Raw genomic sequence first — 25,714 nt, 5'->3', positions numbered from 1 at the left:
TACTAAGTGCACTGGTTAAAGAGCAATGGAACGTTCATAGCCTGCGCTCCTGAAGAACCTGACATGAGATGGAAGCTGCCACGGGTGGTGGTTTGTGGGTGTGGAAGGCTCATGCACTGTGTGCTTGGCACGCTGGGGTATAAGGTGCCTGGCAGCTCACAGCCCTGTTATTATCCCCACTGAGCAGACAGGAAGCCGCAGCTCAGGAAGGCTGTGGCTCAGGGGACTAGAATCGAGGAGAGGGAGGGGGAGCTTGCAGGCGGACTGGGAGGCTGCCCTGACAGATGGATCTAGTAGGAATGACTGAGATCCCGGGTGACGGGCAGAGTGTGGTGTCGACAAGAGGTGCAGAAGTGAACGGTGGTAACAAGGAGAACGTGTGTCTTCATCCTGAGCACCTGCTGGGAGACTGCAGGTCCAGACGCCACCTCACTCTCGACCGTGGGCGTGTGCATGCATGCACACCCACACACCTATGCCCCCACTCATTCTACAAGGGTCTTTATACACACCCATCCCCACTTATTCTACAAGGGTCTACTCATTCTACAAGGATCTTTACACACACATACACACCCCTGTTCATTCTACAAGGGTCTTTACACACACACCACACACACACACACACACACACACACATCTACTCATTCTAAAGGGTCTTTACAGAAGACCCCAGGAGATTTATTCGGGTTCCCAGTCCGTTTTCTTTACAAGCACTGCTGGCTTGCTAAGCTCTGGGCAGAAAGTTCCCTGCCCTCAGTCAGGCCAGAAGGTCACTGGCGTGAAGCAGAGGAGGACAAGTCCAGGTGTCCCTGGACAGCGGGCTCTGGCCCCTTCCAGCCGCCTCTGTTTCTAGCTGTCTGTCTGCACAGCTGATGTGTCTCCGGTGCAGGTGACAGGGCCAGGGACCGGTTTTGTAGAACCTCAGATCCAGGCCACTTTTATTTAGGTTTTGAGTGAAGTGCGTTGGCGCGCAGCATCAGGTTAGTGTCAGGTGTGCTCTGAGGAGCCGACATTTGCGTGCACCTCGAGACGATCACCGTGATCAACGGCGCCACCTGTCTCCGCAGAGTTGACTGCAGTGTCGCCGACGCTGTGCGTTGCGCCCTTGCCCTGAGGTGCCTTTACTCTGCAGCCTACCTGCAGGCTTGAGTGACTAGCCCTCTTCCAGGGTGCCTTCTAGACCACTGTCCTGGCCACGAGGCCCCAGTCGGTCCTTGAGTCCAACATCCTTTGAATCTGTGTGTTTAGTTACCATGGTTACTAACTACCGAGTCCCAGATGACCGTCAGTACTTTTGCAACATGCAAAACACATGAACAAGTGCCTTCAGGTATTTAAATAACATCTCTTCGTGAAAGTTTCTAGCTAAAGACATGACTGACTGAGTTTTTTTGCTGGTTCTCCCCTCTCCATCAGAGAGAGACGAACGTGTCTTTGATGTTGTCGAAGTGTTTTGTTTGATCCTGTGTGCAGTTTCTCAAGTACAGAAGCCAGTGAACTGCTCAGTTACATTCGTGACTTTAAAAACACTGGGTTGCGTTACTTTACTTTCACTCTCTTTCTTCAGTGTGGCGGATTTCAATTGTCAAGAACTTTTATGTATTTTTGTTCATGAAATATTCAGCTTTCACAACAGCTTAGTTTATGGAATTAATTATCCTCAAAGACCAGGGCAGAGGCATTTAAGTGTTTTGTTTTCTTGAGTTTTATTTATATGTTTTACTCTTAGAAGAGACAGGAAAACATGAACTCAGTAGTTAAAAACTAGAATTGTCTGAGTCGTGAAACTTTGAGCCTTATGTTAAAGTGCTCCTCTGTGTCTTAATGACCATGATCCCACACAAAACCCAGGCAGTGTGGATGGTTCGGTGATGTGTAAACTGGGGTGAGATTTAACTGAATCGTTATTGCATGTAACGTATACATAAGCAGATTTGCGCTTATTAAAGTAAGAGCTGATGACTCTTAATCGGGATGGCAAGTCTGACGGAAGGTGTAATTCTCAACAAGTTAGTGTCTGGTTGCTTCCAGGTTTTTTTCTCCTTTGTTTCTTGCATCCTACAGAGTTCTGATAAGAGAAGTGTGTCTTTAGCGGATAGCCCTTCACCCTGAACAAGGCTGGCATGGTTTTTATGGCATGTGTGTCTGTGTTTGATTGTAGGTGCTGGACTGGATTGAGAACCATGGAGAAGCATTTCTGAGCAAACACACAGGTGTAGGGAAATCGCTCCATCGGGCCAGGGCTTTGCAGAAACGTCATGAGGATTTTGAAGAAGTAGCACAGGTAAGACCTTACCGTTTTCTCCCATAATATCTCTGTGGTTGGTTTTGAATTACAGTTTCAGCCCCATCTCTGATGACTTAGCTTCAGCAAGGCGTGTTTGAGATGATGCCCAGATTTTCAGAGTGAAGCTGTCTCTGTCCGGGCACAAAGATGACTTAAACAGTGGATCCTATGGTAAAATGTGATGGTCTTGAAACAGGAACATGTCTCGGATGTTTTTGCCATATTTATTGTACTGGTCTCTGTTGACTAGTTTGTAAATGGGGGAATAGCAGTCTTTGAATGTCTATAATGATGGGCCAACGTTTCTTTCCCCTCTTCTCTTTCTTTTAAATGCTTGTACTTCAGAAATAGGAGGCAGGGGTGTGGTTCCTTCACAGCCCAGGAGTTTGAATGTCGACTATGATCCTCTCCAGCTGTGTGACTTTGAAAAAGTCTCTTAACCCTTCTGAGGTTGACTCCCTGACCTGAGGAGTAGGCATGGTGGGGGCTACTAGAAGGAAAGGGAAGTCAGGTGTGTGTGATCCTGTCAGGGGTGGTGTATCTGGCCCAGGTCTTTCCTGCAGCTTGTTGTTGTTTGGTAAACATGCCTCTCCTTTTGCTTTCTGTTTTGAAAGAGAGAGGATTAAAGAGGGAGGGATTATCTTCCCCTCATCTGTGTAGGAAGCTCTAGGAGCTGGGGTAAAAGTTGTTTTCAGAAGGAGTTGTAGGATGAATCCATCCTGACACACCTGGTAAACCTGAGGAATACCAAAGGCAGAGTCTCAACCACCAGAGAGAGAAATGACAGTGTCCCATCCCTGAGAAAGACTTGAAGCTGACTTCTCACCCATAACTGCAGATTCTGGAAGACGGCGGGATGGAGTCCTGAGGGAGAGGAACGCCGAACCTGGAATTCCACACCCAGTAGATGTCAGTTTGACAGTGAGGCTGAAATAGAGACCAAGACTCGAGAGCTTACCCATCATGTATAGAAGAACTGCAGTGCATGGCTTAGTCAGAGCAACGGGACCCCCCCCCCCCAATATAAACTCCACCAGCGCAGGGACTCGGTGGTGTTCACGTCTCTGTCACTAGCACGTGGAGCAAGGCTGGTGTGGTGCAGCAGTGTTGAATGAATGAATTAAATGAATAAAAAGGAAGTATGAGAAGGAAGAGGGGCTTCCCAGGTGGCACAGTGAATAAGAATCTGCCTCCCAGTGTAGGAGATGTGGGTTCTGTCCCTGGGTCGGGAAGATCCCCTGGAGAAGGAAAAGGCAACCTGCTCCATTATTCTTGCTCGGAGAATCCCATGGACAGAGGAGCCTGGCGGGCCACAGTCCATGGGGTCCCAAAGAGTTGGACATGACTGAGGACATGAGAAGAAAGGACCAAGATCGGCAGTGAGCATAGCAATTGGTAAATGTGTTTGTAAATCAAAGGATGGGCCATTTAGGCAAAAGACGACAGACTTGGGGAGAGGTTAAAAACAAGATGGTAGAGACTTCCCTCTACTAAGGGGACAACAGAGGACGAGATGGTTAGATGGCATCACTGACTCAATGGACATGAGTTTGAGTAAACTCCAGGAGATGGAGAAGGACAGGGAGGCCTGGCGTGCTGCAGTCCATGGGGTCACAAAGAGTCGGACACGACTGAGTGACTGAACAACAACAACAGAGACTTCCCTGGTGCCAGTTGTTGAGAATCTGCCTTCCAGTACAGGGGACGCAAGTTTGGTCCTTTGTTGGGGAAGTAAGATCCCACATGCTGCAGGGCACCACGGCTACTGAGCCTGCGTGCTGCAGTGAAGACCCATCGCAGCCAAGAAATGAATGCATCAAACCAAACCAAAGCAAAACCCCCCGCAAGTAAGATGGAGCAAAGCCCTGGAGCCCTTGAACGCAGAAGGTGGAGAGCTATCCTGAGGGGTGTGGCAGGAGGTAGTGTACCTTAGATTTGTCAACTCTGGTGTGTGTGGTAGCATTGTTGAATGACCGCTAAAGACAGGATAGACAGCACCACTTTCCATAAGTATAAAGAAAAAGAACTGCAGAAAACCAGGTAAATAAAAACTCAGGAAAATGGGTCTAGTGGAAGTGAAAGAAAGAACAACAAAAATCACGTAAGAAATCCAAAATAAGACGTAGCGTGCATGCATGTATGTGCTAAGTCGCTTCAGTCATGTCCTTTTGTTTTCGAACCTGTGGACTGTAGCCTGCCAGACTCCTTTCTGCCATTCTCCAGGCAAGAATACTGGAGTGAGTTGCCATGCCCTCCTCCAGGGGATCTTCCCAGCCTCGGGATTGAACCCACGTCTCCTGTATCTCCTGCATTGGCAGGCAGGTTCTTTACCACTAGTGCCACCGGGAAGCCCAAGATGTAGCAATTTGTCCCTAAATAGCAGTAATCACACTGAATGCAAAATAGATTATACTTGTTAAAAGAGTCTCTGTATATTTAAAAAAAAAAAATCATACTGTGTGTTGTTTCCAAAGGGCACACCTAAAACATTAAATACCCAGGAAGTTTGAAAGTATTTTGCTGTTTGCTAAGTCGTGTCTGACTCTTTGCCACCCGACACCACAAAAGTATATGAAGCATTAGAAAAAGATCCACAAGGCAAATACGAACCATTGGAAATTGGTGTAGAAATGTTGATATTAAGCAAATCGACTTGAAAGCATAAAAACACTAGAAATAAAGAGAGCCTACAATTATAAAAGGAAGAGTGTCTATGTACATCTGATGATTTCATATCAAAATCCCCAAATAAGCAGGAGTAATCAGCTATGTGTGTCCATGGGTTTTACATCGCAGAGGGTTCACTTGTTTGCTGGATTTATTAGGGAACTGATGTGAGAGGTAGTCATGAGAGTCTGCGCTTCAATCCTGTTGAGTGAAAATGCCTCTTAAGTTACCTCCTTGACAGTCTTCATGTGTAAAGTTAAAGTGACAATCTAGCCTTCACCTTTCTTGATCTTAGAAGCAGGTTGGGAAAGGCTGTGTGTTCAGCAGCCTTCCTGCCCCCGGGGTGGGTCTGTGGACTTCCCTTTTCCACGTTACATGTGAGCTTCCTTCTTATGGATGCTGGGAAATATTTTGCCTTCCTCTTATAGCCGAAGAAATGTGGGAAATGTGCTCTCATCTCCCCTTGACATTTGCATCAGATAAGCTCCTGCCACAGCCATGTGGTTTGAGGATGGATTTGAAATTCGGATCCTCTGAGCCAAGATGCCAGGCACCAAAGACCCTAAGAGGCGGGACAGCAAACAAGTAGTTTATTCACCTGTGACTGTGGGCTCGCCCGCCCAGCCCCTTCTTTGCACCTTCCTGAGCGCACCCCAGCGTTGTCTGCCGAGTATCCTCCTGTGCGGCCAGCACCTCATGGACCCCTCCTTCCAATTCCTGTGGTTCCTTTCGTTCTTAATTAGGGAGCTCCCTTCTGTGGCTGCCTTTGCCCTTTTCATGGTGAACTTACTTCCTCAGATCTAAGATGACCATCAACGCTTGTCAACACTGGTGTTCAGGGGCAGCGAGGGTGAGACGCTTTCTTTGTGGGAGACGTTGGTGCCCTTGGGTCTCTTGGGGAGCAAAGGGTCGCAGCAGCAGCACCCTGGGCAGAGGGCCGCCTTCACACCAGTTCCGGGAAAGGCAGGGCCTTGTCTGCTCCTCTGCCCCCTCATTTTCATGTCTTTCGTATCATCTCTAGCACCTTGTTCTGGGATTCTAAAGAGTACCCGCTTTTGCCTTTAATTGGAAATCCTTAAGCTCAAATCTGAACAGTGCATGAAAAAAAGACAAATCCCTTAAATGTAAGCACCTTTTGCTCACTTTACAGACATCTGCCCTGTTTCCCTCCCTCTGTTTTTCACTTGATCACTGGTCGTGTGCCAGGCATTCTGCCGGGCACTGGGGGGCCACGGTCAGACACCCACCTCTCCTCTTGGGGGCCTCTCTACTTTGCAGACCCGCCTGGGTGAGAGGAGGGTCTGAGCTCTCCACCCTGAACTTGGCCACCTGTGCCCCCTCTCACCCCAGTGCCGGGACCCAGCCGCTCACCTCTGGCCTCTTTTTCCAGCATCTCCAGCTTCTCATTCTCTTAGCTCTTTCCTTTCTGGGATGAAATATTTATCGACCCTCCCATCCCTTGTGGGCTTCCCTGGTAGCTCAGATGGTAAAGGATCCGCTGGCAATGCAGGAGACCCAGGTTCGATCCCCTGGAGGAGGGAATGGCAACCCACTCCAGCATTCTTGCCTGGAAAATCCCATGGACAGAGGAGCCTGGTGGGCTACAGTCCATGGGGTTGCAAAGGGTCAGACATGACCAAGTGACTGTCACTTGATTCTGCTCCATATTTTAAGAGACCGGCTGGTTTTGAAGGACTGTTGGGTGACTTTCCTCGGCCTCCTCATTGCCGTGTGGCAGGCCGACTAGCTTTCTGCGTCTCTAGCTGATAAAATTGCAACCCGGGGCCTGCCGTGACGTGCCGTGGCCCAGGGTGGACATTCAGCACTCTGTCATAATTGACCGTAACCTGGACCACTTAGGTAAATCCCCTCCACTCACCTTCGAGTGAAAACCTCTGATCCTTTTTGGCTCCACAAGCATGTGTCCACCTTGGTGTATGTGCAACCTCAGCCCCAGGGGGTCACTGACAGAGCGCCAGTGGCCGTCGCCCGTGTACCTGCAGATACCACTTGTCACTGTCCCCTTCAGCCTGGTTCTGAAGAGTGTGTTCTGCTCAGAGTGCATGGGTTGGGTGGGAGCAGGGGGGTCACCCTGTAGACCCTAGACGATAAGAACAAATTCAGCATAGTACAGTGGGGACGTTCACAGGCCTGAAGAAATAGGGTGGCCTTCTTCTCTCTAGCCCCCCCACTTGCTTGATAAAGATCCTTTGAGGGGGCTGCTGCTGCTGCTGCTGCTGCTAAGTCACTTCAGTCATGTCCGACTCTGTGCAACCCCATAGATGGCAGCCCACCAGGCTCCCCTGTCCCTGGGATTCTCCAGGCAAGAACACTGGAGTGGGTTGCCATTTCCTTCTCCAATGCGTGAAAGTGATGTTGCTCAGTCATGTCCGACCCTCAGCGACCCCATGGACTGCAGCCTTCCAGGCTTCTTCGTCCATGGAATTTTCCAGGCAAGAGTACTGGAGTGGGGTGCCATTGCCTTCTCCATTGAGGGGGCTGCAGCTGCTAAGTCGCTTCAGTCATGTCCGACTCTGTGTGACCCCATAGATAGCAGCCCACCAGGCTCCCCCGTCTCTGGGATTTTCCAGGCAAGAACAGTGGAGTGGGTTGCCATTTCCTTCTCCAATGCATGAAAGTGAAAAGTGAAACTGAAGTCTCTCAGTCATGTCCAACTCTTAGCGACCCCATGGACTGCAGCCTACCAGGCTCCTCCATCCATGGGATTTTCCAGGCAAGAGTACTGGAGTGGGGTGCCATTGCCTTCTCCGTTGAGGGGGCTAGGAGGACAGTGTTTGAAGTCAGGAGAGCCCTGGGCTGCGAGGTGGCTCCGTCTGCACCTCGTTTTATTAAGACCACGTGCAGTAGACTGGGGCTCAGCAAACAGTGGTCCGCATATTGAGCCAGATCGCGCTCTGAGTTTGTAACTTCATTCATGGAAAGCTGTCTGGCTCTTCCCAGAGAAGAAGGTGACATCAGCCTTGCTCTCCTGCAGGGAGGGCCGAGACCCGGAGTGACTGCCTTCCTCAGCTTTCCCTGTCTGCCCTCTCATCTCTGAATGCTTTCTGTCAAAGCAAAGTGTAATGCACGTCCTATGTCTGAGGTAAATCTAAGGTCATGCTTCAGATTTATGGGGTTCTTTTGGACAGAATAGCCTTTGGAGGCACCTTCAAAATAGAAATAGAAGCATCTTTATTGCTTAATGAAGAGCTATGTCTCATTTTTTGAACGTGCTCATAAGGTAAAACAGATTTTGGGTTTAGGGAGAAATTTCTTTTTCCAAGTTAAGTTTAAGGCACATTAGTGTGTGTCTTGGGGTTTTGTTTTTGAAGGGTCCTTTGTAAAATGAGTTCTAAATTGTCTTTAATCTCAAGATGTTGAACTAGCAGCGTACTAAACAAATTTTTCTTCAAGTCAGCTTCTTCAAAACTTGACATGGTGAAGTAACATGACAGAGATTCAGAGAGGAAGTGTCGAAAGTCTTCTGGTTGAATAAATTTAAAAGGTACTAAATATAGATTATTCTATAGAACAGTTCTGGTGTTTGGAGAAGGAGGAACCTGGAAAGAGCTTCGTGTTTACTTGGTGGCAGCGAGCCCTGCAGCTGGTGTGACTGCTGCCGGCCCTTGACTGCACTGCCGGGGTCCTGGTCTCGGGCTGGTTCAGACCTGCTGGTCCAGCATCAGGCCATTTCTGCACACAGTCTGGCAGAGCCAGGAACCTCCTGACTGATCTGAAGACCCATTCCTTCTTTATGTTGTATGGTGATGGTGAGTGGAATGACTCTGTGCCAATCAATTTCTGGAGCGTGGCACATGTGGGCATGTTGCATGTTCCCACTGGAGTTTTAAAAAACGAAACTAACAGTGCTTTCCACGTGAAGCTTTTTGCAAGTGACTCTGGGAAAACAAGGTGCCATTTGACAGTCGTCTGCTCTTTTAGCTTCTAAAGAAACATCCAAGTCAATGTTCCTTTTAGATTTACAAAGCTGTGCAGTCCCTATCAAACTACCAATGATGTTTTTCACAGAACTGGAACAAAAAATTTTTACAGTTTGTATGGAAACACAAAAGACCCCAAATAACCAAAGCAATTTTGACAAAGAAACACTGAGCTGGAGGAATCAAGCTTCCTGACTTCAGACTATACTACAAAGCTGCAGTCCTCAAGACGGTGTGGTACTGGCACAGAAACAGAAATATAGACCAATGAAACAAGCTAGAAAGCCCAGAGATTAGACTTACACACCCATGGGCACCTTGCCTTTGACCAAAGAGGCAAGAATATGCAACGAAGATGGAGAAAAGACAGCCTCTTCAGTAAATGGCACTGTGAAAACTGGACAGCTACATGTAAAAGAATTAAACCAGAACACTTCCTAGCGTCATACCCAAAAATAGACTCAAAATGGATTAAAGACTTAAATGTAAGGTCAGAAACTATAAAGCTCTTAGAGGAAAACAGGCAAAAGACTCTTTGACATACATCATAGCAAGATCCTCTGTGACCTACCTCCTAGAGTAATGGAAATAAAAATAAACAAATCAGACCTAATTAAACTTAAAAGCTTTTGCACAGCAAAGGAAACAGTAAACAAGATTAAAAGACAGCCCTCAGAATGGGAGAAAATAATTGCAAGTGAAACAACTGACAAAGGATTAATCGCTACAGGTTTTAAACTTGCAGGAAAGTTGGAAATACAGCCCAGAGAACTTGCTTCCCTCCAACCATTGTCTGTCTGTTTCCTACCAAAAAGGACTCTGTCTTGTCCAACCAGAATCGCACCATGAGAATCCGGAAGTTGATGCTGACTCATGACTACCTTCTGACACTCAGACCCCGCAGTGTCCATGTCTAACGGATCCCATGTGGAGTCACCCGTCACATTTGGTGTCCTTCAGCCTGCAGCCACTCCTCCGTCCTTCCTTAACTTCTGTGTCCCAGTGTTTTGGGGAAGGCCCCTCACGTTGGATTTGTCTGATGTCTCCTCGCGGTTGCATTCTGGTTGCACATCTTCAGCAGGCGTGTCCCGGAAGCCCTGCCAGGCCCTCCTCACACTCTCCCATCAAGCGGCGCACAGTTTAATCTGTCCTGTTACGCCTGGTGTCCACTCCGATCCCTGGCTTAAGGTGGTATCTGCCAGATGGCTCCGTTGTAAAGCGAGTCCTTCCTGCTTTGTAATTACTGAGTACTCTCTGAGGATGTACTTTAAATGCTGTAACATGCTGTCCATCGTCCACTTTTGCTTCTTGGTGTCGGTGGGGACTCCTGGTTTCCTAGTGACTGGATGGATGACCCTCCGTCACCTGCACTGTCCCCTCTGATGCTCAGTTGCCCCTCACTTGGCCAGCGTGCGTCTCCTCAAACTGGCTTCTCCGCCCTGTCCTGTCCACATCGTCCTTGGGCTTTTCCTCGCTTTGGGGCTCATCTTGTACTGGAATCAGCCATGTCTCCACAGACCCCCGGTTCCCCGCAGAGCAGAATGATGCTCAGAAATAGAGATCCAGGTTCCACCTGTTTACTGCCATTGCTCCATCACTGTTCTCAGGTCCTCTCGGTAGATGGGGGGTGGGGGCGTGGGGGGACGTGAGTGAGTGTGCACGTGCATCTTTACACATCAGCCTGTGGAAAACAGTGTCCGCACGTGGATCCCCCAATTCTAGTCCAGTGCCCCCGGGCTGACTTAGGTGTTTTCCTTTTGCATTATTTCTAACTCCGGTGTCCAAAATGAGGAACCCAGTTCTCAGTACCCTTATTAGTTTGTTGGCTTAGTAGGTGAATACACTGGAGGTCCCCAGTCTCCATCCGGCAGGCTGCCCACTGCCAGGGAACCGTGTGCCCACTGGGCTCGGTCTCCCCGCACCCCGGGCCCCCACCCGTCGATCACCCGTGAGACCTGATCCTGCTCGGCTGTGGGACTGAAGTGCTGGGGGAGAGGAAGGTTGATGGGCTCAGTCGGTGTCTCGGGAACTGCACGCTTCCTCTGGGCCTCGTTGGGGGCCCGGATTCTGTTTGTTCCTGTCTGAGGTCCTCCGCCTGACTCACTGCTACCTGTCCCCGTCAGCACCCTCTCTCTGGCAGTTTCCCTGAGTAGCATCAGGTCTCTAACAGCCCTGTTGATTTGAGGAACTGCTTTGCAGCCTGATTTATCAAAAATTCAAATAGAGTAATTTTCAGAGTATTTTAGACACTCTTTTGCACTCAACCCTCAGCTCTTTAAAACTCTGGCTACTTTATAGCTGTTGCAGTTATTATTTCTTTTTTCTTAAAACAGTATATCCCCGAAGTAGGGGAAAAAATAATAGTAAGTACAGAATTGCTGATAAGCAGAAACAAGTGAAAAGAGACAGCAGTTTGTGTGTGTTTGCAACGTAACCTTTTCACTTGCTCTTGGGGAATTATCCTAAAAGCGGTACATCAATACCGAAAGACACAAAACTGGAACTCTGCACCCCGTCATAAAACCAGGAGAAAAAGTGAAGCAGGCATTTGTGGCTGCGAGCTCCCTTCGTGCCGTAGCAAAAAGGCAGAAGCCTTTTTGTGAGTCACAGGACAGCCAGTGGCTGCCTACAGATAACCCCATCATGGCCCCAGACGGAAGGGCTTTGCCGTGAGGTTCAGAGTTTAACTCAATTAAGAGTGGCAAAGGCTGCTGATGGAGGTGTTCTGAACTCCTAGAATCATCTCTTCCCATCCTGTTGATGTGCAGAAAGGAACAGCACTCGCCGACTCTGTTCCCATGTATCATGGCTCCCAGCCGGGCCAGCTTGTCTGGTATTCATCTCCTGTGTCTCTGACCGTTCTCTCGCGCAGAACACGTACACCAATGCAGATAAGTTACTTGAGGCAGCCGAGCAGCTGGCCCAGACGGGAGAATGTGACCCGGAAGAGATCTATCAGGCTGCCCATCAGCTCGAGGACCGGATACAGGATTTCGTGCGGCGCGTGGAGCAGCGGAAGATCCTCCTGGACATGTCGGTGTCCTTTCACACGCATGTGAAAGAGGTAAGCTTCCGGGGCAAAGATGGCAAAGCCCTGCCTGGAAGGGCCCTGGGGCTCCTTGGCGGAACGAGGGTGGTTGTGATGTCAGGAAGGGGACCAGAGGTGGCCGGCGAGGCCATGTCGCCCATGGGTGGTGGTGGTGGGGACCCAGCTGGCCTTGCGGGCTTGCCTTTGTCACACGGGCACACACGTGCCATCTCTCAGGGAGGCGCCTGCCAGGAGCAGACCTGTGAGGGTAGGGGTGGCCTGGGGAGCTGTGGGTCAGGAGGAGAGCAGGGAAAACAGGAGCTGGAGGAGACCCTTGGAGGAGGAGGGCACGTTCATTTTAGCAGAAGCGGGTGACCGGCACTTTGGGGTCAGGGCTGCGGGGCTTCCTTTCTGCCTGTGAGCCTGTCATGTGGGTGAAGGCACGGCTGCGCTCTGATTTTATCAGACTGTGTGGCTGCCCTCAGTACTCGTAGGAGTGCGTTTACGCTGAATTTACTAACAGTGCCGTCATTGGTAAGCTCTCCTGGTAAACTTGTCTTCAGATAAGAGATAATGTGTAATTTGGTAAGTGGGAAGTAGGTTGGTATTAATTATATCTTGCATGTGTGTTATTCTTAGTGAAAAGTGTAGTCCAGTATAAAATTGAAAAAGAAAATCATAGAAAGTTACAACTGAAGAAACTATAATATTATGTAACCTTTGAGATAGAAGGATTTATAATAAAAGCTAAAGTTTTCAGTAGGACTGCAAATTTAAAATGTCACCTTTGCTGCATCTTATTTCTAAGGGGATAAATTCTCCATTTCACAGCTCTTTATAAACTAGAAATGGGGGCCCTTTTAGGTAATTTGAGGTTGAGTCCAGAAAGGCTGTAGTAACAGGCTAGTAAGAAAGATCTGGAAGGAGCCAGACTGTGGAAGACACTTGCAAATGGGTAGGCCTGGCTTGCCTTGTTTAAAGACTCAGGAACTTGTGAATTTGTTTAAAAGAACTTCTCTGCATGTCTGGGATCTTGGGCAGTCAGTCCTCAACCAGGCCATTTGTAGCTTGAATGTTTGACTCCAGGAAAACCATATTCACTTTCAACTCTGAAATTTTGTGAGCCCCGGAGATCTAGTATGTAATACTTGCTCAGTCGTGTCTGACTCTTTGCGACCCTCTGGACCGTAGCCCGCCAGGCTCCTCTGTCCATGGGATTCTCCAGGCAGGAATACTGGGGTGGGTTGCCATGCCCTCCTCCAGGGGAGACTAGTATAGGGGCGTATGTGGCAAATGACTGGGACCCTGAGCAGCCCTTTCTGGGAAGGGGCTGGTGCCCCTTAGATCCTGGACTCTTTGTCAGCATAGAAAACTGACAGGAGCAGCTTCTTTTTCTGGTTTAGTAATGCCACCCCTAAAAGAGCCATCACAGTGTTTACAAAGACACTGTTTTTCTCCAAGAAGACACGTTAAGTAGGTGTTGATTCACGGTGGTTTCTGACTACGGGTGCATGTTCACCAGTTGCTCACTCATCTTGAGTCAAGCTGCTACCACTAACTAGTCTCTCTGCCCCTGGCAGCTCCCAGCACCTCTGCAGCCCTGCCACCAGAAATACACATGTCGTGACTTAGATCACCTTGCTTTTGTACCATCAGTGATTCTCTGTGAGTCTGGAGCACCAGCCTGAAACACTGCAGCATCCTCATGGTCTGGTCCATGCAGTGGGTTGGACTGCTTTTCTTCTCTTCCGCAGCAGTTAGCTATCCGTCCCCCCGCCCCACCGCCCAGCACTGTAGAACGGTCTCTCTACGCACCTGTTGCTCCTGTTTTGGGGTAGCTGTGGGTTACTCTCTCTTTTCCATCAGTATTATTATAGGATGCTCACTGCTCTTTCTCTGGTGCATTTTTTCCGCCCTGAGAGAAAGATGCTGTGCTTGAAAAAGCAGGTTGTGCCTTTGCTCTTTAAGCTGTGACAGACAGAAAGCAGAGCCGACGGGACCTTCTGAGGGAGGCGCGGTGGGTGGGGGCTGCTGCTCCTCACCCAGGCTGCAGGGGGCGCTGTGGCCCTCCATGGGCCCCTGGGCTGCATGCACAGACGGAGCTGAGGGAGGGCAGGAGGCCTGGAGTCTGCAGGGTGCATGGGAGCCGGTGATGGGATGCCTGTGTCCTGGGCCTCGGGTTAGGATATTCGTAGCAGGATTCATGAAGATTTAACTCACATTTAGGACCAAAAAAAAGGTGCTTTTCACGAAGCACTATTTATGACTTTGATCAGCTTTTCCACTTTTTGTTCCGGTTCTCGCGGAGCAGGCACTAAAGGAAGCCGGAAGGAAAGCCTTTTACAAAAGCCGTTGTCCAGAGACTTAAGTTTGGGTTCACTGGATTTTGTAACATCAGCAGCATTTTTAAGGAAAAATTTTACAGTGAAAGCATTCCGGCTGGCCAACTATAGAATCTGTTGTGTCACTAGGCCTGGACATTTATTGAAAAGTGAAAATACATTTTGTTCTCTTGACTTACACTGTAGGAACTTCTAGTATACATGAAGTTTGTAGACTAAGGAGAACTTAAACCTGTTTGAAAAGTGAAGTGGTTCCCCGTAACAATTCGAGACGTTTCCATGTATTCATTCTTTCCTTTGTATATGAAAGACCATCACAGTAGCAGAGAAACTGGCATGTTTAATGTGATTTGGTTCCTTGTAAATGTGTGCCCCCAAAGTGACCTGGGCCAGGGGAGGCTTGGGCGACAGTTGTGGGGAGGCCTTTAGGGAAGCTGGTCACCCACGGGCGTGGAATGTGCTGTGATTCTTCCCCTCGATGTGCTTAGACTTCATTTTTAGCCCCCGTCATTTTGTCGGTAGATTTATTATTTTTTTTCCTGACCAGCCCAGGAACCTTCCTCTGTCTCCTTTTCTCTGCTGCATGAATGTCCTCTGACCCCCCAGGGTACTTGGTAGGTTTTACAAAGGAAGGAGTGGTTTCTTCAGTCTTTGTGTATTGAAAACGGTTATTGAAAAATGACTTCGTTTAGAACAAATTTCATTATCTGCTTAAAACAAAATTAAAAGTGAGAGAAAGGCCAGGAGGAGGAAATCATGCTAATTAAATGTGTGTTTGCATCAAGGCACTAAATATTTTAACATATCAGATGAATGAAAACTTGCTAGAAATTTAAGTTATCAGAATGATTTTTTCTCAAGCAGTTCATATGACTTAAAATCACACAGAGCGAGATAGAAAAAGCGAGTTGCCATTTTTGTTTAGGCAAATACAGGAAGCTTTTAACAGTCAGAGGTTCTCCTGACATGGACGTTTACCTTCCTCACACCCAGATGTTTGGCTGTGCTTTTATTTCTCACTTGATCCGGAGCATAGCCCCCTCCATCTGTGGTCAGTCTTCGGCTCTCTGAGGAGCACGTAATTCAGAGATGGTCTCATTAGCAGCCAACTTGGAGAGGGTGCCAGCTCACCGTGATACCTGCTCAGTGTTGGGTCAGGAATTTCTTTGAGCGAAGGTTGGTGGTTGTAAGTCTTGTTGCAGACCGAGCACTTAGTCTCAGCATGGAGACCTCAGCCTCCACTGTCTTATACCCGGAGGACAGAACATAGGTGCTTGATCCCGGGAAGAAGGAAAAGAGGAAACACAGCCAACCTGTGAACAACATGGGTTTGAACCGCGCAGGTCTGCACACGCGTGGATGTTTTTCAGCTACACGATCTACAGATGTGGAACTGCAGATGTGGAGGGACTCTGGATGCAGAGTGCTGACTGTAGATCCTCCATGGATTTCTGACTGTGTCCCTACCCCTGTGTTGCTCAAGGGTCAGCTGTATTTTCACATGGATGGCAAGTGTTTTATACCTTGATGTTGAATGCAGAGGTGGCTGAGAGAGGTGGTCAGCTCTAATCTCACCCTTAAACCCAGATTGGGAAGCGTCCTGGGACCTTTGTTGTTTTTTTTTTCTCTGAAAGTATTCATGAAATTATTTAATCTCTCATGAGACTTGAAGACTGTTCATCTGTCCTTTTTTTTCCTAAAAAAAAAAAAAAGATTTTGAAGTAGTCGTATTTAAAAGGATTGTTGATTTTAAGAGATTTTGTCTTCTACCTGTTAATCTCTTTCTTCCCTTCAGTTTTTGTTGCGTTTTATTCACATCAGTTCTGATTATAATTCTCCCATTGGAGAACTTTGTTACCTGCCCTCCTTTCCTTTTGAATGCATTTTCCACTGTTTACTCCTTCATCCATTTACTCTTTTCACCCATTCATTCCAAAGTGTCTCCCAAGCCAACTGTAACATCCAGGGAGGGGATATAAAAATGAACGACAAGGGAAGAACGTTCTTTTGTGTATGTCACATATTTTAGATATCTGTCCGTTTCTCCTGCTAGAAGTTGAGTCACTTGAAGACCAGAACCTCGTCTCCCTTGTCTTTGTAGCCTGCCTCCCAGACTTAGCAGATACTCGGTCACTTCGTGGAAGAAATGATGTCTATTTCTAGCTGATCATCCCTGAGACTTAATGATAGAGGGCCATAGTTCCATTTTCAAATATAGCAAAGGCATAATTATTGTCATCCATTCATACTCTTCAACTTCATTCTCAAAATTAGGTCCAAGTCAACCAATAATTACCTTTGAAATGTGTGGGTTATTTGAGGCAACCAGGTGGTGACCTTGAGTCCTCAGCCATAGTTTATTTCTTGAGCCCAGTCGGTGGCCTTCAGCTCTTTTTCTGTTGTTGTTTTTCACTTGGTTCCCAGGAGCCATGGTTTCCCAGGAAAGATGATTTCTGTTGGAATCGGGCTGTGATTCTTGCCGGGTTAAGTCAAGAAGCCTTTTGTTGCTGCTTCTGCAAGCTTACACCCTGAACTGGGACAAGTTTTTGTTTGGGGAAATGCCGGAGAAAGAGAAACCTTTCATTTTATTCAGAAGTCAGAAATAAAGGCCTCCCCACCACCTGGAGATGTTTTGGTCATGGCATGCCAGCCTGGCTTCATTTCTCCGCCTAACAGTTGAGCAGGCAGGCCTCTTTCTTTACCCTGGGCCAGTGCCCAGCATCCCCCGGGAGCAGGGAGAGCCCCGTGGGGGCCCTGCCCCTGCTCGATGCAGGATCATGAGGCAGGAGCTCAAGGCTCCTGTGTTCACAGTGTGGAGCTTCCCAGCTGCTTCTCCCACCATCCTCACCACGTTTGTAAAAACCTCCCTTGTGACTCTTCCATCAGCCAGCGCTCAAAGGGCCTAGATTCCTTTTCTCTTCTTTCCCCATGGAGCTGGAGAAGCAGTCCGGCATCTGGCAGTTAAACTGATTCAGGAAAGGTTAAACCAACTACAGGCAGCTTGTGGCCCTCGCATGGACCATAGTTGCCCTCTGATGGGTCTTGCAATTGCAGGCAGTGGCGGTGTAGGACCTGTTCAGGACACCTGCTCTTTCCAGTTCAGTTCAGTTGCTCAGTCGTGTCCGACTTTTTATGACTCCATGGACCACAGCCCCCCAGGCTTCCCTGTCCATCACCAACTCCCAGAGTTTACTTAAACTCATGTCCATTGAGTTGGTGATGGCATCCAGCCATCTCATCCTCTGTTGTCCCCTTCTCTTCCTGCATTCACTCTTCCCCAGCATCAGGATCTTTTCAAATGAATCAGTTCTTTGTATCAGGTGGCTGAAGTATTGGAGTTTCAGCTTCAGCATCAGTCCTTCCAACAAATATTCAGGACTGATTTCCTTTAGAATGGACTGGTTAGATCTCCTTGCAGTCCCAGGGACTCTTAAGTGTCTTCTCGAACACCACAGTTCAAAAGCATCAATTCTTCGGCTCTCAGCTTTCTCTATAGTCCAACTCTCACATGCATACATGACCACTGGAAAAACCATAGCCTTGACTAGATGGACCTTTGTTGGCAAAGTAATGTCTCTGCTTTTCAATGTGCTGTCTAGGTTGGTCATAGCTTTTCTTCCAAGGAGCAACTGTCTTTTAATTTCATAGCTGCAGTCATCATCTGCAGTGATTTTGGAGCCCCAAAAAAATAGTCAGCCACTGTTTCCATTGTTTCTCATCTATTTGCCATGAAGTGATGGGACCAGATGCCATGATCTTAGTTTCTGAACTAAGTTTTCTGAACTCTGCCCTTTCCAGAAAAGCCCCATTTCTGTTCACGGCAGGACTCCCCGCAGGGGAGGGATCATGGTCCATCTCCGGATGACCCCAGCCTCTCCAGCATTGATTTCTCCGAATCCTTTGTATTTCCCGTGCAAAGGTCTCTAAAATTTGGTTCCCAACTTTTCAAGACTTTTATTTTGACCTTCTTGGCTCTATTTTCGGTCATCTCTCTGTAGTCTCTAAAACGATTTGCTTTATTGTTTATTCTTACCTATGTGTGATACCTTGAGCCATAGTTTCTTTTTGTAACTTCCTGTTTTGAAATATTTAGGATCACAGAAAGTTGGGAGAAAGGGAAACAGGAGGTCCCTGCACCTTCTCCCATCATCCCTGAGGGGTCACGTCTCGCATAACCACGTGCCTTGTCAGAGCGTGAACGTGACTTTGCCACACTTTCAGAGCTTACTCGAGTTTCCCCAAGTGTGCATGCCCCTGTGTATGTGTACATGCGAGCACACGTTTAGCTTCATGCAGTTTTGTCGTGTGTAGATTCATGTAACCATCACCACTCTTCCACACACAGTCAAACAGAATTCACCCATCACCAGCGGACTCCTCTGTGCCCCCTCCTTACAACCATGCCCACTCCTACCCCCACCCCTCACCCCTGGCAGCCACTCGTCTGTCCTTCTCCATCTCTATAATTTTATTTCAAAAATATTACATAGATGGAATCATACCACGTGTACCTTTTTGAGATTGACTTTCTCTGCTCAGCACAGTTCCCCTCGGAACCCTTTCCTGTCATCTCACGACCCAGTACTTTGTCGCTGAGTAGTCTCTCATGGTATGGATACATCACAGTTTCTGAACAATTTACCTTTTAAAGAACAATGAGGATATTTTGACTTTTCCAAGAAGAGAAGCTGTGGACCTTCCTGTGCAGGTTTTTGCATGAACTTAAGTTTTCATGTCTCTGGGATAATTGCCCAAGAGTACAATCGCTGGGTCCTTTGGTTAAACACATACTGTTCTGAAAGAAAGTGCCAAACTTTTCCAGCGTGACTGTACCATTTTACACTGCCACTAGCAATTTACGAGGGATCTGTAGCTTATTAACATCTCAGACGTCCAGGATGCTTTGATATATTTGTCAATGGGAAAGGTTAATATCAAACACAGAATATTTTAGGAAGTAAAATTTAGCTTATATGATCAAATCTTGGTAATTTTTATGTTAATATTCAGTTCCTTAGATGAACTCTCTAAGTATGCTCTTAAATGTTTGATTTCTTTAGTTTATTTATCTGATACAGATACAAACAAACAGGTGAATGGCCACAAGCAAGGGGACACTTGGAATCTAGAACCATCTGCTGCATCATTAGACCTTGCAGGACTGACCCTTAGATTTAAGTTTGGACATTTAGTTGCTCCCTGTTGGTTTATCAACTAAATCTTCACATAGGTTGTGGTATCTGATATTTCTTGCTTTTTTTTTTTTAAATAGGTGGTCTTCCCCTGGCTAGGACTATCCCCCAAAGTAATTCTAATCATTTCTGACTTCCTTCTGTGAAAATATAATCTTTATTAAAATAATGAAGAAAGTATATTAAGAGTGGCACATTCCCTGACTTAGCTGGCGGAGTGGTGTGGGGCAGACTGCTCCGTGGTACCCCAGCTCTCTCTGCAGAACTGGGAGTAACAGCATCTCTGAAGGTTATGGGCCACACACACTCCAGGTGCTAGCTGCCAGTAAACGTCCGTATTTTTCCCCGTCCCTGCCTTGTTACTTGACAAATGATTTAATCATTTACAGGGTATAACCCTGATAGCTCCCTTACTTATCTTTGAGCAACAGAAACTGCTTGATCTGCCTCTGCCGCTCTTTCTCCGAGTTGGTGCCTCACTCTGACCCTTCAGGTCAGCCATCAAAACCTTGCCAGGTGCTCACCTCCAGCGCCGCATCCAGGGCAGTGCCCGGGGCAGAGGAGGCGGCTCCAGACAACTTTTGCTTCTGGCTCCGTCACGTTGGCACATGTGGCTTTCTTTGTTTACATCACTCACTACTTTTGTTTCCAGCCAAAGCTGCCAAAATAAGTGAGTTTTTTTTTTTCCACCAAACGAATATGTGGAAAACCTTTGGGTTTTGGCCAGTTGGGAAAGAGGGATGTTATTATCTAAAAGGAAAATTCTTTTTTCAGTTTAGTGTGCTGCTGCTGCTGCTAAGTCGCTTCAGTTGTGTCCGACTCTGTGCGACCCTATAGACGGCAGCCCACCAGGTTCCCCGTCCCTGGGATTCTCCAGGCAAGAGTACTGGAGTGGGTTGCCATTTCAGTTTAGTGTAATTCATGTTAAAACATTATTTTTGTTAGAGTGGTTTAAAGCTGGGTTCTCTCTCAGGCATAGTGGCTCAGATGGTAAAGCATCTGCCTGCAATGCGGGAGACCCGGGTTCAATCCCAGGGTCGGGAAGATCCCCTGGAGAAGGAAATGGCAACCCACTCCAGTACTCTTGCCTGGAGAATCCCATGGAGGGAGGAGCCTGGTGGGCTGCAGTCCATGTGGTTGCAAAGAGTCGGACACGACTTAACAACTAAACAGCAACAGCAATGCAGTGGGATCAGTGAGCATTTGACCAAGCGTTCGACATTCAATTTGTACACAAGACAGAACAATGTGGGCTGAATGACTGTGAAAAAGAATCCATTGAGAGTGTCAGTTAACACACAGTCAAGACTGTCCTTATCCTCCCAAACTGATCTCTGAGGAGACCTTGCCAGGAAGAAAGGGTTTGTAACCTTTCTTTCGTAATTCACACCCAGCATGTGAATAAGGAAGTCATTTCCAACCCAGGCCCATAATCGAATCAGCTTGTTGATGAAGGGGATGTAGGAGCTGGAGACCAGTCATCCAGGTGGACCCCGCGCCCCACAGACAGATGGTTTTAATCTCTGGTGTCACATTTATAGGGGAGCAGACACTGCGGTCACCGCATCTTTAACCTGACTCCACTAACCTAGTCAGAACTTTTACGTCTATCTGGCACATCTGGAGAGATTACGCATCCAAACCCAGCCAGCCTGAAAACTTGCTTTGTTGTGTTGAGAGCAATTTATCTTGAAAATGGGCAGGTTGCCATAAAGCCAGGACAGGGTTGGTGCTGAAGCAGAAATCATCACGGCTGTATTAAAAGCCCTGGCTGGTGAGGCTGGCAGTGGGGGGCCGGTTAGTGGATGACCTCAGCGGGGCTGGAGGATGTTTGCCCTGCAGACCTCTGCCCGCGCATGAAGCCTGCGAGTGGGTGGATTGGTGCGGAGGACAGGCTTATCAAAGTCTAGACCAGGGTCTGCCAGATATGCCAGATATGTCAGATAAGAAAATAGGTTCTGAGAAGATCCCAGCAAGTGTAAGTCCAGATCTGTCACAGAAATGTCATTCATGGGTTTTAATTTATGAGTCTGCTTTGACTCAGAATAGGCAGGCGACTTCCCCGGTGGTCCACTGCCCACCTTTCAGTGCAGGAGATGTGGGTTCGATCCCTGGTCGGGGAACTAATAAGATCCCCTGGGGAATGAAATGGCAACCCAACCCGTCCCGTGTTCTTGCCTGGAAAATCCCATGGACAGAGGAGCCTGGTGGGCTACAGTGCATGGGGTTGCAGAGTCAGACTGCAACTAACACTTACAAGAATAACCAGGTGCTCCTGAAACCCTTCCTCCTCAGTCAGGTGACAGGCATGTTCCCCCAAAAGACCCCATTGCTCATTTCAGACTGAGGAACATGCTGCTTGTAGCTGGAACAGTTCCGCTTTGATTCAGGCTTCCTCTGCCAGAAACAGAATCCTGTTTTCTGTGTGTGGCAGGCACCCTCTGCAATTCCGCCTGTAAATTGGCATCGAAACCGCCCACTTCCGCTGCCGGCCCTTACGGTTCCCACACGGGCCCTGCACCCCACCCATTCCCACTGGAACCTGAGTGATGGTCACAAACAAGCAGGGACGTGGGCGCCAGCGGGGGCGGTGCTTGTGGGGGTTGAGCGCTCCCACGCCTTTGTGGTCTTTTCTCTCGATTCCCAAACTGGCTTTGCCTGTTAGGGGAGGCATACGTGGTGAAACGCTCCCATTTCATAGAGGAGGAAACTGAAGGCAGAGAAGGCCAAGGACTTGCCCAAGGTCACCTAGGGGATAAGGACCCTCCTCTGACCCTCCAGACGGCCCGGGCTTGTAGCCTCCACCTGGGCGAGGCTGCAGGTGAGCAGCCCCCAAGTCTCAGGGCTTGCATCTGACCTCCTCACCGACCCAGTTAGAGACTCAGTCCTTGCCTGGGCTCCCCACCCCAGTGAGCGCTTCTAGGAGCCTCACTAATAAAGAAGGGGCTTTTTCAGGGAACTTCTTCCCAGCAGAACCTTCGTCCCTTCTTTTAGGCTTCACCCAGCACAGCATGCAGGGTGCGGAGAAGGGGCTGGAGTAGGCGGCACGTGGGGGTCCGACCCAGCTGGATGCTGGACCCAGGACCAGGCTGTCTTGCATCTTAGCACTGGGTTTTCTCCCAAAAACCCCACCTGTCTTCCCGAACCTGGCCTGCGATCCATGTCTGTACACACCTGCAACCCCATTCTGGGCGGGGTTGACGTTCTCTGCATCGATAACTCAGAGATGGCCTCTAGAGGGCAGCATTGCCTCACTCTGGCTGCCTGGCCATCCGCTGGCTGCAGACAAGGTTCTCTTAGAAGCAGACTCCGACTGCTGAGAACTTGGTTAGACTACAGCTCCTCTCTCACTGTGGGGCAGAGGTTTATTTTTTTTATTGTAAATTAGCAGAAATGCAGTTTTTTTTACCTCTTAGGAAATCTGTGGTAGAAGGTTTCACAGGTATCCTAGAGACTCTTTCTCATTCCTTTATTCAGAGGTTATTTTAGGCATCATAGATACCACTTTGAAACCTTAAAAATAGACTTTGCCTGAATCATGTTGTATTATTATGATACGTCTCAGTTCATCATCAACTGGCATCAGAAATTACCTCTCTCTGAGACTTTGTCCTCCAAAACGAATTTCCTATAGGCCCAGAGAGACGAATTCTAAAAGGGTAAAGGATCTTTGGGCGTTTCAATTGTGGATTTATGTGTAGCCTGTTCTTCTACCTCGGTTATTTTTCCCTTTTCAACTGTGTGAACCCAGGATGGACTCCGGTGGTCTACTCCACACCTGGGCCCTTCACTGGCTCCACAGCCGGCTGGGCAGTGTGCACCCTCTACCCTGCATGCGTGTCGAGCGGTCCAGGGTGTCGAGGGAATAAACTGGTTCCTTCCCGATTGCCGTCAGTCTTTCCCAGCGTCAGGGTCTTTTCCAGTGGGTCAGCTCTTCACGTCAGGTGGCTAAAGTGTTGGAGTTTGGGGAGGTCAAAAGATTTAAATGTGTTGCAGTGTTAAATTTACGAGAATAAGTGACCTATTTTGAACAGCTGGTTGGAACTGGAGCTTGTTTTGAAAAATATCCATAAAACACTTTCAAAAACTGATTCTTATCAGAATTTTTCTTGTAAGAATAAAACTATAATAGTGGCTAACATTGACTTATTTTGAAGAAATATATATCATCTTGTTGAATTTTCACAGTAACTCCCTGAGGAAGGCATTGTTATTACCATGTTCATTTTATGGATTAGAGCTCCAAGACATAGATCCAGGTTAAGTTGCCCAAGTCACACCCTGGGAAATGTTAAGTCAGGATTGGAACTCAAGACAATCTGGCTTCAGGACCCACACATAATTGTTATTCAATATTATGAGAAAAGTGTTTTTATAAATTATTTGTGGCTATAACACTTTTCTGTTGAGATATAACTGACACATACTAGTTTCAGGTATACATCATAATGATTTAATTCTTGTATATATTGTGAAGTCATCACCTTCCCATAAAAGGTTTTTCATGGGAAATATTAAAGCAAATTAAGAGATTTCTTCTGGTCATAGTGCTTTCATCCTTCCTATTATTCATAACTACAGCAACCATGAAATTAAAAGATGCCTACTCCTTGGAAGGAAAGTTATGACCAACCTAGATAGCATATTCAAAAGCAGAGACATTACTTTGCCACCAAAGGTCCGTCTAGTCAAGGCTATGGTTTTTCCAGTGGTCATGTATGGATGTGAGAGTTGGACTGTAAAGAAAGCTGAGCGCCGAAGAATTGATGCTTTTGAACTGTGGTGTTGGAGAAGACTCTTGAGACTCCCTTGGACTGCAGGGAGATCCAACCAATCCATCCTAAAGGAGATCAGTCCTGGGTGTTCTTTGGAAGGACTGATAGTGAGGCTGAAACGCCAATACTTTGGCCACCTCATGCGAAGAGTTGACTCATTGGAAAAGACTCTGATGCTGGGAGGGATTGGGGGCAGGAGGAGAAGGGGAGGACAGAGGATGAGATGGCTGGATGGCATCACCAACTCGGACATGAGTTTGAGTGAACTCCGGGAGTTGGTGATGGACAGGGAGGGCTGGCGTGCTGCAATTCATGGGGTCACAAAGAGTTGGACACGACTGAGCACCTGAACTGAAGTGAACTGAACAGCAACCATGTTCATAAGAATTCAGAGGGAAAAAAAAACTAGAGTATGTTATTCTTTATAGATGGTGCATAAAGTCAGTCCATATTCAGTTTGTCAATGAACGGCTTTTTTCACGTTGAAATCCAGTATCAGTGTGAAGTGTCACCAGGTCTGGGGGCCTCCTTTCTGATACTCGACTGGTTTTGCTCCGGAGTTGGCACTGTTAATAGGTTTGCCCATGTGTGCAGGTTACTTTATCACCTTGGGGCCTCTCTTCTTTAATCTGTAAGATCATAGTGTTGGACCAGCCTCTCTCTGAAATGCCTTTAATTAAAATCCTTGGATTATATGAAATTTGCTATCTTACAAAAATGAGTAAATAATATGACACAAGTTGACATTTTAACATTTTTAGTAAAATAAACTCCTTGTGGCCCCGAGTACTTGACTAAAAGTAAGTCCTTTGCCAGCACTCCCCTTATTTTTAAATTTAGTTGGCCTATTAAAGAGCCAACTGCCAGTGCTCTGTTTTGAACTAAATGCGTGTTTAGCAACAAAAGAACTCTTACAAGGTTAGCTTGGACTTGCCTTCACTCGTCATTAGGGAATGGCTAATTAAAGCTGTAATGAGAACCCACTCATTTCGAATGTCTCCAATTAAAGAGACCAACTACGTCAGTTATCGGTGAGGGTGTGGCAGGACTGGAGCGCTCGCATACTGCAGCAGGTAGATGCGAAATGAGCCACTTTGGAAAACAGTTTGGGCCACACCTACCACGTGATCCAGCCATTCCACGCCTGGACATGTACCTCCAAGAAAGGGAAGTGCAGGTGCCTGCAGAGGCAGACACCAGGGTGCCCCACACTGGAAGCAGCCCAGATGGCATCACCGTCCGAGCCGGTAAGGTGCGTCATCGGCACAGAATGGAATACCGCTCAGTGATGAAAAGGAAAGCCCTGTTGATACACACAGTGGTACAGATAAAGTCTCAACGATGCTGATAAAAGCCAGACCAAAAAAATGAGTACCTACAAGGTGATTCTGTGAATAGAATTTTAGAAAATGGAAGCTAGTCTGTAGTGGCAGAAGGCAGGCTGGTGGCTGTCCAGGAAGGGGAAACAGAGAGGGAGGA

The 25,714-nt window shown here is 47.7% G+C and overlaps 1 protein-coding gene across 4 annotated transcripts in view; it reads left to right on the top strand.

The window, feature by feature from the left end:
* Nucleotides 1-25,714, top strand: part of TRIO (trio Rho guanine nucleotide exchange factor) — a 363,130-nt gene that overhangs the window by 184,458 nt on the left and 152,958 nt on the right. For all 4 annotated transcript variants that reach the window (XM_055555138.1, XM_055555137.1, XM_055555139.1 and 1 more), the window contains 2 exons: nucleotides 2,165-2,287; nucleotides 11,771-11,962. In XM_055555138.1, coding sequence (XP_055411113.1) covers nucleotides 2,165-2,287; nucleotides 11,771-11,962 — 315 coding nt within the window. The remainder of the gene's footprint in view (nucleotides 1-2,164; nucleotides 2,288-11,770; nucleotides 11,963-25,714) is intronic.

This window comes from Bubalus kerabau, chromosome 18, assembly GCF_029407905.1.
Source record: "Bubalus kerabau isolate K-KA32 ecotype Philippines breed swamp buffalo chromosome 18, PCC_UOA_SB_1v2, whole genome shotgun sequence".
Taxonomy (NCBI): domain Eukaryota; kingdom Metazoa; phylum Chordata; class Mammalia; order Artiodactyla; family Bovidae; genus Bubalus; species Bubalus kerabau.
The sequence above is the reverse complement of the archived record's forward strand: the minus strand, read 5'-3'. Positions and strand labels throughout refer to the sequence as shown.